The sequence below is a fragment of the Erpetoichthys calabaricus genome, chromosome 14, assembly GCF_900747795.2.
Source record: "Erpetoichthys calabaricus chromosome 14, fErpCal1.3, whole genome shotgun sequence".
NCBI lineage: Eukaryota > Metazoa > Chordata > Cladistia > Polypteriformes > Polypteridae > Erpetoichthys > Erpetoichthys calabaricus.
Genome location: NC_041407.2, coordinates 80670743 through 80683510, shown reverse-complemented (window position 1 = coordinate 80683510; position 12768 = coordinate 80670743). Strand labels below are relative to the sequence as shown.

The 12768-nt window shown below is 39.2% G+C and overlaps 1 protein-coding gene across 4 annotated transcripts in view; it reads right to left on the bottom strand.

Moving 5' to 3' along the window:
• The window catches only part of l3mbtl1b (L3MBTL histone methyl-lysine binding protein 1b), a 60557-nt gene that overhangs the window by 11455 nt on the left and 36334 nt on the right, over positions 1 to 12768 (bottom strand). For all 4 annotated transcript variants that reach the window (XM_028819024.2, XM_028819020.2, XM_051919081.1 and 1 more), the window contains exons 15-17: positions 12516 to 12630; positions 9744 to 9843; positions 589 to 762 (exon numbers count right to left, since the gene is read on the bottom strand). In XM_028819024.2, coding sequence (XP_028674857.1) covers positions 589 to 762; positions 9744 to 9843; positions 12516 to 12630 — 389 coding nt within the window. The remainder of the gene's footprint in view (positions 1 to 588; positions 763 to 9743; positions 9844 to 12515; positions 12631 to 12768) is intronic.

Genomic DNA, 12768 nt, shown 5'->3' with positions numbered 1-12768 from the left:
TACACACATGACAGTAATAACTCTATAACACCAGTAGAAAATAAATTTATTCATTTCCTTTTTCTAAGTGCGCAATATTCTGAGCAGGGTTGCGGGGAAGCTTTAGCCCATCCCAGCAAGCATCGGGCCCAAAGCAGGAGCAATCCATGGACAGGGTGTCAGTCCATCACAGGATGAACACACACACACCAAACACACACTAGGGCCAATTTAGCATTGGCATTCCGCCTAGCCTGCATGTCTTTGAACTGTGGGATGAAACTGAAGCACCCAGAGGAAACCCTCGTGGACACAAGAAAAACCTGCAACTCCACATAGAGAGTACCTGGAACATGACAGCAGTGCTTCCACTGTGCAGCACTGAAATCAATTTTACTTTTATAATTTTTAAATTATGGATACTGGCATTACTTTAATAAGCTAAACATATACAGTGGAAGACACTGAATTATAACAGAATTATAACAAAGAATTAACTAAATTAACCTGATGTGCGCACAACTGTCCAACAAAATCTTTTGTTAAAAATCACTACTCTGCATTCCAACTTAAGTTTTCTGCTCCCTCGCGTCAATTCAAGTAGCTGACCTGGAGTGAGGTGATCCATCAACCAGTTCCTGTATAGCAGGGACTGCTGCTGGTCCATCAGTTTTCTTCGTTTTCTGAGATCCTGACAACACACAGGGCTTCTCTCCACTCAAGCGGTCCTGCAGGAGGCCTTCTTTGTTCAAGTTCATCTCAGAATATGGGCAGCTTACAAGGCTGAGAAAGCAAGAATATATGGATGAAAACACCAGTGACTACAAAAGACAGCAATCATCCAGCTCTACACCAGACAGTCCTTGTCTCATCACTTTCAAGGCAAAAAAATAACAGGACAGATTCAAGAAAAGAGTAAAGGGATACAAAAGCAACTCTTAATAAAGCGGCACGTTTCCTGAATTAACTGAGAAACAGTTTGTGAAGGACTCTGGCATTTCAACTACAGTACTCCTGTCGCTCGCATACTAGGCTCTAAGATCACCATCAAGCTCTCCCGACACATGTTTAACAACTACAAAATTGTGTTATGCCCTAAAGAAAAGAGTCTACATCAGTTCTTATCAACGAAAGCCAAACACTGCTTAATACCTGAAATAAAGAAATAGTTAAACAAGAAATTAACAACCTCTTAAACTTTTTACACATCACTTTGGGAAAGTTTCTGTAATGAAAAACACATTTTACTGCAGATTCTAAAAAATCCAAACAACACTGTCTTATACACCAACACGTACCCAACACTGTAGATATACAGTACATATTACACTGTGGTGTGCTAGGCTGGTAATATCGCTTCAGGGGAGGCCCACCGAATCAACAAGCTAATTAAAAAGGCAGGCTTAGTTATGGGACGCACTCTGGACCCTTGGAACTAATAGCAAAGAAGAGAATTAAAACAAAACTGAGTGCCATTATTAGCAATGCTGCATATCCTTTCTCTGTCACAGAAAACACTGAAGACTTTCAACCAACCAATTATTCAGCAGAAGTGGGCCAAGAAACACGACTGAGTGTCCTTTATACCAACAGTAATACTCCTGCATAATGCCTCACTGGGCCTGGGACTGCCAAGTCAGAAGGGTTCTTTATTTTTAATTTTCTTTCTTTGTAGGCATTCTGGTGTGTTCAGACCAGTGTGTGCGTGTGTGTGGTATTATATACAGGGTGGCGCAGGGAAATGGGAAATTTTGGAACAGGTTGTTGACGACCCTGGGGTGTTGGCAGTTGTTTGGGACCAATGCAACCTTGTTTAGAACCCTTTGCTATTCGTTATAATGGAGCAGTGGAGTGGTGTGTAACGGGTGTTTGCTGTGAAAGCCCTTTATAAGAATTGTGATAGTGTGACTGCTGCGGAAAGGGAATTTCATCATCATTACCAGTTAGGACATCATGGTCGTGTCCAGTCTGGTCACACAATTAAAACATGAGAGCATAGTTTCGAAGAAACGGGTTCAGCCTTAAATAAGAAGTCCCCAGGTGGAGCCACTTCGTATAATGCCCGACAGTCAATGGCAGCTATTCGACGATTGTTTGGAAGGTGCGTGATTTCACGCAACGGTGACATTCTATGGCCTCGGAGATCCCCAGATCTCACCGTTTCTGATTTTTTCCTGTGAGGACATTTTAAAAGCCAAGTGTACCGCACACGTCCTGCTGCCATTGCTGAACTGACAAGGATGATTGAAGAGGAAATCGCAGGCATTCCTTGACATGTTATGTCGAGCAATGCAGAATTTTCACAACAGGCTGTCAGAATGTGTACAGAGAAACGGACAACACCTTCATGATGTTTTCATAAAATGAATATTGAATGAACATTGATTACCATCATTAATTGTATATTCTGTACAATATATTTCATCATTAAATGTATTTTGTAATGTGTTTATTCGTGCATTGAATGTCAACTGAAAATTTCCCCTTTCCCTGTGCCACCCTGTACATTAGATGATAAATTGGACTGGACTGCCAATACTGATGCTCTGTGTAAGAATGGACAGAGCCAACTATACTTCCTTAGAAGGCTGGCGTCCTTCAACATCTGTAATAAGATGCTGCAGATGTTCTACCAGATGGTTGTGGCGAGCGCCCTCTTCTACGCGGTGGTGTGCTGGGGAGGCAGCATAAAGAAGAGGGACGCTTCACGCCTGGACAAACTGGTTAGGAAGGCAGGCTCTATTGTAGGCATGGAGCTGGACAGTTTGACATCCGTGGCAGAGCGACGGGTGCTCAGCAGGCTCCTGTCAATCATGGAGAATCCACTGCATCCACCGAACAGTATCATCTCCAGACAGAGGAGCAGCTTCAGCGACAGACTGCTGTCACTGTCCTGCTCCACTGACAGACTGAGGAGATTGTTCCTCCCCCACACTATGTGACTCTTCAATTCCACCCGGGTAGGGGCATGTGTAAACGTTAACATTATACAAAGATATTGTCTGTCTGTATACCTGCATTGTTATCACTCTTTAATATTTTCTTTATTAGTATGCTGCTGCTGGAGTATGTGAATTTCCCCTTGGGATTAGTAAAGTATTTATCTATCTGTCATATATATATCATCTATTTATTTTAAGAGGTTCAGCCAAATTTCACTCTAGGGACAAATAAAGGTCCATCCATCCATCTATATGTACATGATATTGCAATTCTTTTTAGCCTTAAAATTTATAGCAGTACACCAAATGCAACTGGGAACATCTTTGATACATTTCAGCGATGTATAGGGAGAAAAATGATTTGAAACATATTTTAACATTTGAGTACTGAGCAAACCACAAGTGGAAGACAACTGTAAAATGTTATCAGTACCCAACAGCAACTCCACAAATTATGGTCAGCAGTACCTAGACCTTTCTGATGACACATCAATGGGCTATCTTAATGAAAAACACATTTAACATCCATTTACAGTTCACAAAATTGTCTCACTGAAAAATTTCTTCTGCCTTAACATTTTGAATTGTAAAATACTAACGCATTTGAAAAGGTAAGGTAACAAGTCCATGCACTTTAAACAAGAGTTTGTACGAGTTGTGTGAATACTCCCACCTGTTTAACAGATTATGTGTTGTTATAGTTCAGGGCATCAGAGGGTGTTATTAATCATCTACTGCTGTGCATGCCACTTTGCAGATGCCTAAAGAAATGGCCAAACATACAAGGTGTGTATAATGATCCAAATTCTGTGTGGTAAGGGCACATTCATATGTGAAAATTAGCAACATCTGGTAGAGGTGTATGTTCTCACATTCATTTCACAAAAATACCACTCTGAAATTGTTATGGCACTTTGCATGGGAACTGATGGTACAGCCTGTAACATACAAAAAGCAATCAAGAAAAAAAAATCAATGAAGTGGCAAGCAATCTGCAAGTAATGGTGATGTACAGAACATTGTAACATTCTAACTGCTATACTTGACACCCATTTTTTCTAGGAAGGTATAGACATCTTTTTGTCAGTATGAAACAAATGCCAGGATAAGTTTGGAGATTACATGGAAAACCAGTTTATGTCCACTCCACATCTCCTGATTTGTGTCACAGTTGTGACACGATGAGCTGGACAGACCAGGCACCCATATGTTAAGAAATCTTTTTCATCTGTTTCTAGACACTCAGAGGCTAAGAGAGACAGAATTCCTTCAGTCGGTCCTGAGTTTTCTTCATGTAAGCTGTGCCCATTACACCTCTCCATGGGGCAGGCTAACTAAATTCCCAGAGAACCTTAAAGTCTCCTTTGGTTCTACTGTGAGGTCTTCCTGTTTTGCTAAGGTCCTCACCACTTCATGAAGTATTAGCTCAACTACCCTGTACAGGAATCAAATTTTGCACTTGTGTTCTCATTCTTTTGGTCACTAGCCAGAACCTGTGACCATATGCAAGGGAAAAAGAACAAAAAACAAGCATCCTGCAATGGGCTAGAATTACGTCCCAAGGTTGTTCTTATCTTATATGCCTGATGCTTCCTGGGATGGGTGCCAGCTTACTTATAATCCTGATCTTGATAAGCGGGTTAAGAAAACAGGTAAGAGAGATTATTACAGGTATATTTTATATACACAAAAGAAGACATCCTACTAAGTCTTTATAAAAACACATTTTTAAATAAACATATACACAGCCATGATACCTCACTTTTAAAAATTAACCTCATACTGAAATACTAAAAGTAGATCATAAAATGTTTAGCTGTGGCACAGAGATTGCACTTATCTCTTTTTCTATTCAATGATGTTACAGAATGATTATTTATTCACTCACAAAGATGAATAACACTTTGCTTTAGTCATTGTAGTTAACAACAGATACATATTAGAGCCTCCCCATCTCTGTTGGGAAAATGATGAAACACATTTGGCATACGTAAGCCTCAACTAATCAAATGGCTCTTCCTACACAAAGGAAACGTTGACAGCTTAAATCAATCAAGTTCACACGATGGTTTAATCTGTGACCCTTTTGTAAAATGTTGTAATGTCTTTTGGAAGTAAAATGGATGTAAGACACCCATTTACATTATCTTGTGTATAAATACTAGTACCAGTCAAAGGTTTGGGCACACCTACTCATACAGGGGTCTCAACTGGGATGCTTTTCCACCAGTCGCAAAAGAACTACCACATATGCTGAACACTTGCTGGCTGTTTTCCCTTCACTCTCTGTTCCAACTCACCCCAAACCATCTCAACTGGACTTAGGGTGACTGTGGAGGCCAGGTCATCTGCTGTGCCTGGTGGTGTGTTTTGGGTATTTGTCCTGTTCAAAAACAGACAACAGCCCAACTAACATTAACCAGATGGAACGGTGGGCCACTGTAGAATGCTGTGGTAGGACATTCAGAAGGTAATGAGACCCCTTCACTTTCTTCACATTTTGCTATACTGCATCCTTGTGCAAAAACTTTTTAAATACACTTAATACCCCAAGACTGAGAAGCAGAATGCAGGATTTTAGAAATTTCTGTACATTTATTAAAAATAAAAAAACTTGAATATCACAATGATGCAGTTCTTTAGGTTCTTTGGTATGACACTTGACATTTGGCTCACTTAAATGTTTCCACACCTTTTTTGGAGCTCACCAGTGACCAATTCGAGTAGCTGGGCATGATTAGGCAAGGCACAAACTTGTCTATGGAAGCTCCCATGTGTATCAGAACAAAAACCAAACTATGTGATCGAAAGAATTGACGGCAGAATTTAGAGGAAGGACAGTGCTGAAGCACAGATCTGGAGAAGGCTATAAAAATTAATACAGGATTGCAGGTTGCCAAGAACACATTTGCCTCCATAATTCTTAAATGGAACAACCAATACTCTAACTAGTGCTGGCCAACTGGTAAATTTAAGCAGGTGGGTGAGAAGGGCTATGGTAACAGGTGACTAAGGACCTCATTGTTACTCTGGATGAGATGGGGAAAACTTCCAGAAGGACAACCATTAATTACTACAACTCCACCGATATGGACTTTATGGCAAATTGGGCAAATGAAAGCCTCTTTTCAATAAAAGACAAACTCTTTTTGGGATTTGCAAAAAGGCTCCTGAAGGACTTTCAGACTATAAAAAAACAAGATCCTCTGGTCTGATGAGGCCAAGACTGAACTGTTTGGCCTCAGTATTGAGAATCATGTCTGGAGGAAACGAGGCATCCTTAGCCACCTGCGCTACACCACTCCAGCGGTGAAGCATAATGCCGGGGGGTTGTTTTTCAGTGGCAAGCATTGGGAAACTGCACAGGGGTGTGGATGAGCTGAAGTACAGAGAAATCCTTAATGAAAACCTTCTCTGGATCTCAGACTTGGCTGAAGGTTCACATTCCAACATGACACTGACCTTAAGCACATAGCAAAGCCACCACAGGAGTGGCCTGGGAACAACTCTGGGATTGTCCTTGAGAGGCCTAAATTTAAATGATTTTAGCATAAGGAAGCAACACAACAAAACGTGAACACAGTGGAGGGGGTCTGATGCCTTTTCTGATAGCACTGTATATTGGTTAAGGGTGTATTCAGTTTTAAATATGTTGCCAACTATGTCACCAGCAAAGTACCCCCACGTCATTATTCTTACTGGCGGAAAGTAAACAAATAGACATCATCCATTCACCTTCTCACAAAGGTTAACCAAATCTCAAATTTGTATTAATTAGACCAGAGGACCGATTACATCTACTCTGATGTCTATTGCCTGTGCTTCTAGGCCCATACAAGTCATTTTGTTCTAATTTGTTTCTTTTAGTAGTAGTTTGTTTGTGGCAGTTCTACCATGAAGGCATAATTCACACAGTCTCCCCTTAGTAGTTAATGTTAAAGAAAAAGACACTGCATTTATAGAGTGCTTTTCAAGGAGCTGAAAGCGCTTCTACAGGGTTGGGGGGGGGGAAGTCATTTGAACCACCACAAATGTGCAGCATCCATAAAGATGATGCAATGGTGGCCATTTTTGCATGAGTACGCTCACTACACATTACTTATTAGGTGGTGAAGAGGTGATAGAGATAGCCAGTTACAGACAGGGGATGATTAGGAAGCCACATGACCAGACAGTGATGGGCAATTTAGCCAGGACATCGGGAAATACTTCACTCTTTATGACAGGTGCCCAGAGATCTTTTATGACCACACAGAGTCTGGACCTTCTGTTTTACATCTCATCTGAAGGATGGCACCATTTTTACAGCACAGGGTCCCTTGCTGGTCTCACCAACATCTCTTCCAGCAGAAACACAAGCTTTTCCTAGATGGTCTCCCATCTAAATACCGGTCAGGTTGATTACATGTTCTGAAATGCATGGCTGCTGGTTGAGATGTGTCTGTTGCTTGAAGTCAACTAATTAGAGATGAAACCTGAAGTGCAGTTAACAGACCTTCACTGAGGCTAGTTATCCTTCCTCTGCAGCACAGTAACTCATGGCCCAGCTGTCCTGTGGTTTCAGCACAGAGCTTGATGTTTTTTTATGACGGCACTTGAAGAAAGCTCTTATATTTTTCCAAACTGACCCATCTTCACTTGTTAATAATAATTAATTGTCATTTGTTTTTGCCTAGTTGAGCTGTTCTTACTAGTAAAGTGAAATTGTTCAAAGAATCAAATTAGAATAATTAAATTACAAAAAATAATTAAATGTGGGTTATAAATGCTTGGATGTACATTTAAATTTTTGATTGTATCTGTTTTTTTTTAAAAAAGGTATTATAATTATTTTTTACTTTTTTTGGTTCATCTGTAAAGCATGAAGTTTGTAGTCTCCTACCTAAAAGACACATTTAAAAACAAAGAAACCCCTTCAAAGTAATGTGGTTAAATCATAAAGTGGAGCCAGGCACACACTGCACTACTTGTAATGGACAAAATCACTTGTGGTCTCTCGAGCACATTCAACGCGTCTTTAGACAATTGTTCCCAGCTATGCTTCTTTTAGCTCGTAGAGGTCAGACCACAATGTTCCTTACCCATCTCTCTTTATATAAATTGAGGTACTGGGAGTCTTCACTTGGTTTACAAATGAAGTAACCGAATATGTTAAATGTAGTATTGTAATGATCTTTACATATTTACTTCTCATTATTAATGCATATTTAGCAAACATCATTTACTCAATGCAAATTACAAAAAATATTTAAAGTAAGACTGAAGGTTTAAAGTAATACTCCACCCAAAAATGATCCACCTGAATTAAAGGACGTGTCTGTCCAGTTGCTATGTCTGTATCATTCCAATAGATGGAGCATCACAAACATTAATACTACTTTTAGGAATTCCATACCAAAAGGTGTGTAACAGAGACATATGCATTGCACACGTTCATACTGAGGTCTATGTTGATTACCTAAATTTCAACTTATCTTGGACGAGGTAGCACAACCTGGTCATTCATCACTTCAAAATACATGGGATAATTAAGTCATACAAAAAATACAATTATTTATGTGAAGTAATCAGGAAGCTACTAAATTAACAAATAACACAGAATAAATCTTTAAAGTAAAGCACTATAAGCACATGCTATAGTTACTTCAATGAATAAAAAAATAGCAGTCAAAAAACGTAACATGCAGGAGTCGATTTGATACGTTAAAACGGACTCCAACTGAGTGCTGCAAGTGGGAGCAATCGGTCAAGTTGAAGCAAAAATCTAATACAGATGACCTGAATAGTCTTTTTCCGTTCCACCTTAAGGTTATAGGCATTGATTGGCAAGTCAACAGTCTTCTGAGAGGTGGACTGTGTGTGAAACTGTGGGTTGCTGTGGTGGCAAAGTGAGCATTGCTGTTGTTGAAAAAGACCCACGATATACAGTATGTCAGTTACCGTCCATTGACTTTAATGACAAAAGCAAGCCAGGTTTCCTTACCATGAAAGATATTCAACAGTTCTAAAATAAAACAGCAGCAAGTCGGGAATTTCAGAATCAAGAATGTCTTTCAGTATACCGGATAACTGCTTAAAATCTGTTATTACCACAAATGTAGATTTAACAGTGGAGCAATGGGATAGACATATCTGTCCCAAAATGCATTGTGAACGTGTGTGTTTTGGAAGCAGAATGCTATCCATTTTAACAATGACAATACAAGCTAACTACAGTATTCAAAAAGACAAATAGGCTGAGCACAGAAGTGATGTGTAAAAACAGATCTGTAAAATATGCAATATTGGGCATCACATCTGAAATAATATGGTAACAAAATGAGGGCAAGTTAAAATAAACAACCATTTGTTTACATTCATATCCTTTGTTTTAAAATAAGACTTTTTAAAATACACTCAAAATTCTACTCAAATAGTAACATTCAATTTGATAGCCCTAGTTCTTACCATATTTTGCACTGTTACAACCAGAAATAACAGACTTCTACTAAACAGGACAATCTACCCATGCTACCTTGTTACACCACAACAAAATGGCTCCATAGAAACCGTACAAATTAAGTTTTAAAGAGGCAGTGCAGGAGAGCAGGACAAGAACTGGACTTGTTCTAATGTGGTGAAAGCTGCTCACATTGGAGACCTGCCGTGTAAAGATGTTTACCAGTAGCCATGTGCTAAGAATTTAAAGGCGAGGCCCCAACTTTCAGTATGTATTAACCATCCCCATGTGTTTGAGGGTGCCCACCGTTTAAACATTTTAATTAGCTAAATACTGGTTTAAAATATGTGAAAGCAAAAAAAGGGACTGCCTTAGAAACTTACGTGTAGTGTGTGCCATAGCGAGGGCCTTTTATATGTCCAATTCCATGGCATCCTGGTGTGGGACATCCTTGCCCAGGAAGATTGGGAACATCAGACGGTCCTGCGTAAAACAGAATTGATAGCTCAAGCCAAAAATACAGCCGAATGAAATCTCCTACAATGTATGATATATTATCAGTTTAATTCAACACATACACAAAGAAACGCATGAAAAAATACTTGTAATACAACACTTTCCAAATTATTATTAATGGACATTAATCTTAAGAAACTGTTGCTGAAACTTTTTGTGTATGTTTTTTTAAGATCCAGCCTGTGCCTTAAAATTCAATTTTTTTTTCTTGTTAATGTGTCACCTAGTATGATGTAATTCTCCTTCAAGTCCTACATTTAAACTGCATACTGTATCAACTTTTACAAAGTATCCTTGTCACGTTCCAAACAACACAGATAAGTATTTTAAGTAATACGACAATTGAAATGCTCTCAAAATATGATCAATTTCATTTGTAAAATCTGATTTCTCTTTCATATCATGTTATTAGACTAGACTTTTATCATCCTATATTTTGTAATACAGTAATCCCTCCTCCATCGCGGGGGTTGCGTTCCAGAGCCACCCGCGAAATAAGAAAATCCGCGAAGTAGAAACCATATGTTTATATGGTTATTTTTATATTGTCATGCTTGGGTCACAGATTTGCGCAGAAACACAGGAGGTTGTAGAGAGACAGGAACGTTATTCAAACACTGCAAACAAACATTTGTCTCTTTTTCAAAAGTTTAAACTGTGCTCCATGACAAGACAGAGATGACAGTTCTGTCTCACAATTAAAAGAATGCAAACATATCTTCCTCTTCAAAGGAGCAAACAAATCAATAGGGCTGTTTGACTTTTAAGTATGCGAAGCACCGCGGCACAAAGCTGTTGAAGGCGGCAGCTCACACCCCCTCCGTCAGGAGCAGAGAGGGAGAGAGAAAAAGAGAGACAGATAAAAAAATCAATACGTGCCCTTCGTGCTTTTAAGTATGCGAAGCACCGTGCAGCATGTCCTTTCAGGAAGCAGCTGCACAGAAGGTAGCCAATGTGAAGATAATCTTTCAGCATTTTTAGACGAGCGTCCGTATCGTCTAGGTGTGCAAACAGCCGCCCTGCTCAATCCCCCTACGTCAGGATCAGAAAAAGTCAGCGCAAGAGAGAGAGAGAGAGAGAGAGAGAGAGAGAGAAAAGTAAGCTGGGTAGCTTCTCAGCCATCAGCCAATAGCGTCCCTTGTATGAAATCAACTGGGCAAACCAACTGAGGAAGCATGTACCAGAAATTAAAAGACCCATTGTCCGCAGAAATCCGCGAACCAGCAAAAAATCTGCGATATATATAAAAATATGCTTACATATAAAATCCGCGATAGAGTGAAGCCGCGAATGGCGAAGCGCGATATAGCGAGGGATCACTGTATGCATTATAATGATAATTATTAATTTTCCACAAGTAGCATGGCCGCTACTCATAATTAACATCCATCTTCCCAGTTTCCTTTCTTCTGCTCTACACATCATGACCAGGCCTTCTAAGCTACACCTTGACACAAGCCAACTGTGCTATGCGTGGTCTAGGAAGATTATTAACAGAACGTTAATCAGTGAAAAGCTCTGCTTTGTTGGCACCAGATGTTGTCTTGCAGCCTGAAAATAGCAAGCATCTAATGCCTAATGCAACCGCATGAATATCACGCTTGTTGCCTTTTACTGTTTGAATGCCTTTTTCAGTGTCTGATTGTTTGTGGGAAGAGAAGCCAAGACATAAGACCTCCCTTGAAGCAATTCCCAATTTGTTCAGCTCCTGTTGTCAATGTATACTGCATTGATCATATACCACACATGTACACCATTTTTTGTATACCTATGCTAGTTCATCTTCATGCTTCTGCATAAATAGTATTTCTAAGACATATTTCTTACTATCTGATGGCTGTACAGAACAAATGCTGATAAATCACTAGTCCTTGAACTGGCTAAGGTGATTTGAGAATGCTATCTGTGGATGATTAAACAGAGATGATGTCATCCTGTTCCTCTGAGCCTGTTGCAAGTATACCACTATTAGCCACAAAACAAAGACTGTAGGTGTAGGAATTTGAAGGGTCTATCCCAGAAAGTGGGAGCTTCAGAGGGGTCGTATCAAAGAATACTGACCAATTTCTACTTATAATGTGTAAATGAGAAAGGGTGGCACTTTCAGCATCTCATATAAGTGAGTAATGGTAGCTACTGCTGTATTTGCTAATTTTGTATTTAGTTATTAGTATAATCTATACTTGCATTTTACCTGAGAATCTGTCACTGCGGTCTGCATCAAAATAAAAACAAACTGAATCGTATCATATTACAGTACTGCACTTTTAGGGAATCAATTTCCTCTCCATTAAGTGTCCACTTTAATTTATTAAAATAAAGAAATGCTCCTCCACCTGTACAGATAACCTAAAATAAGAGCATTATGATTATTGGTTGTATACTGTAACTGAATCTGTGTAATTATATTTGGAAATGTTGCACTGTTTATTAATTTACTGTGATCATATAATTTTAGAGTAAATGTTTAAACACCTGCACTCAGTGAAAAGCACTAAACAAGAATAAATACAACTCATTAATTATACTTCTATAACACACAGGCAAGTTCAAAATCTGTTTTATAGGAGCAAAATTAAATTAACCCGTAAAATTACTCAATGTAATTAATGGCAGCTACGTAAATACTGCTCTCTTACCATTGGGAGTTTGCAGTGGGTGTCCAGTTTTGGTACACCAGCCAACTGGATGACTATCTGGAGAATCGGCATCTACCCAGTAGTCATACTCTTGGCTCCAGCCGTCAAAGTGGATCTGCCATAGGTAAACAAATGCAAATCTTAAAAACAGCTTCACTCTACTGCATATTTATTATCAAACAACAGACAGTTTTCATAGAGGGTGAAAATATATACATTTCTAGTACAATTAAAAATATTTAGGTTTTGAACA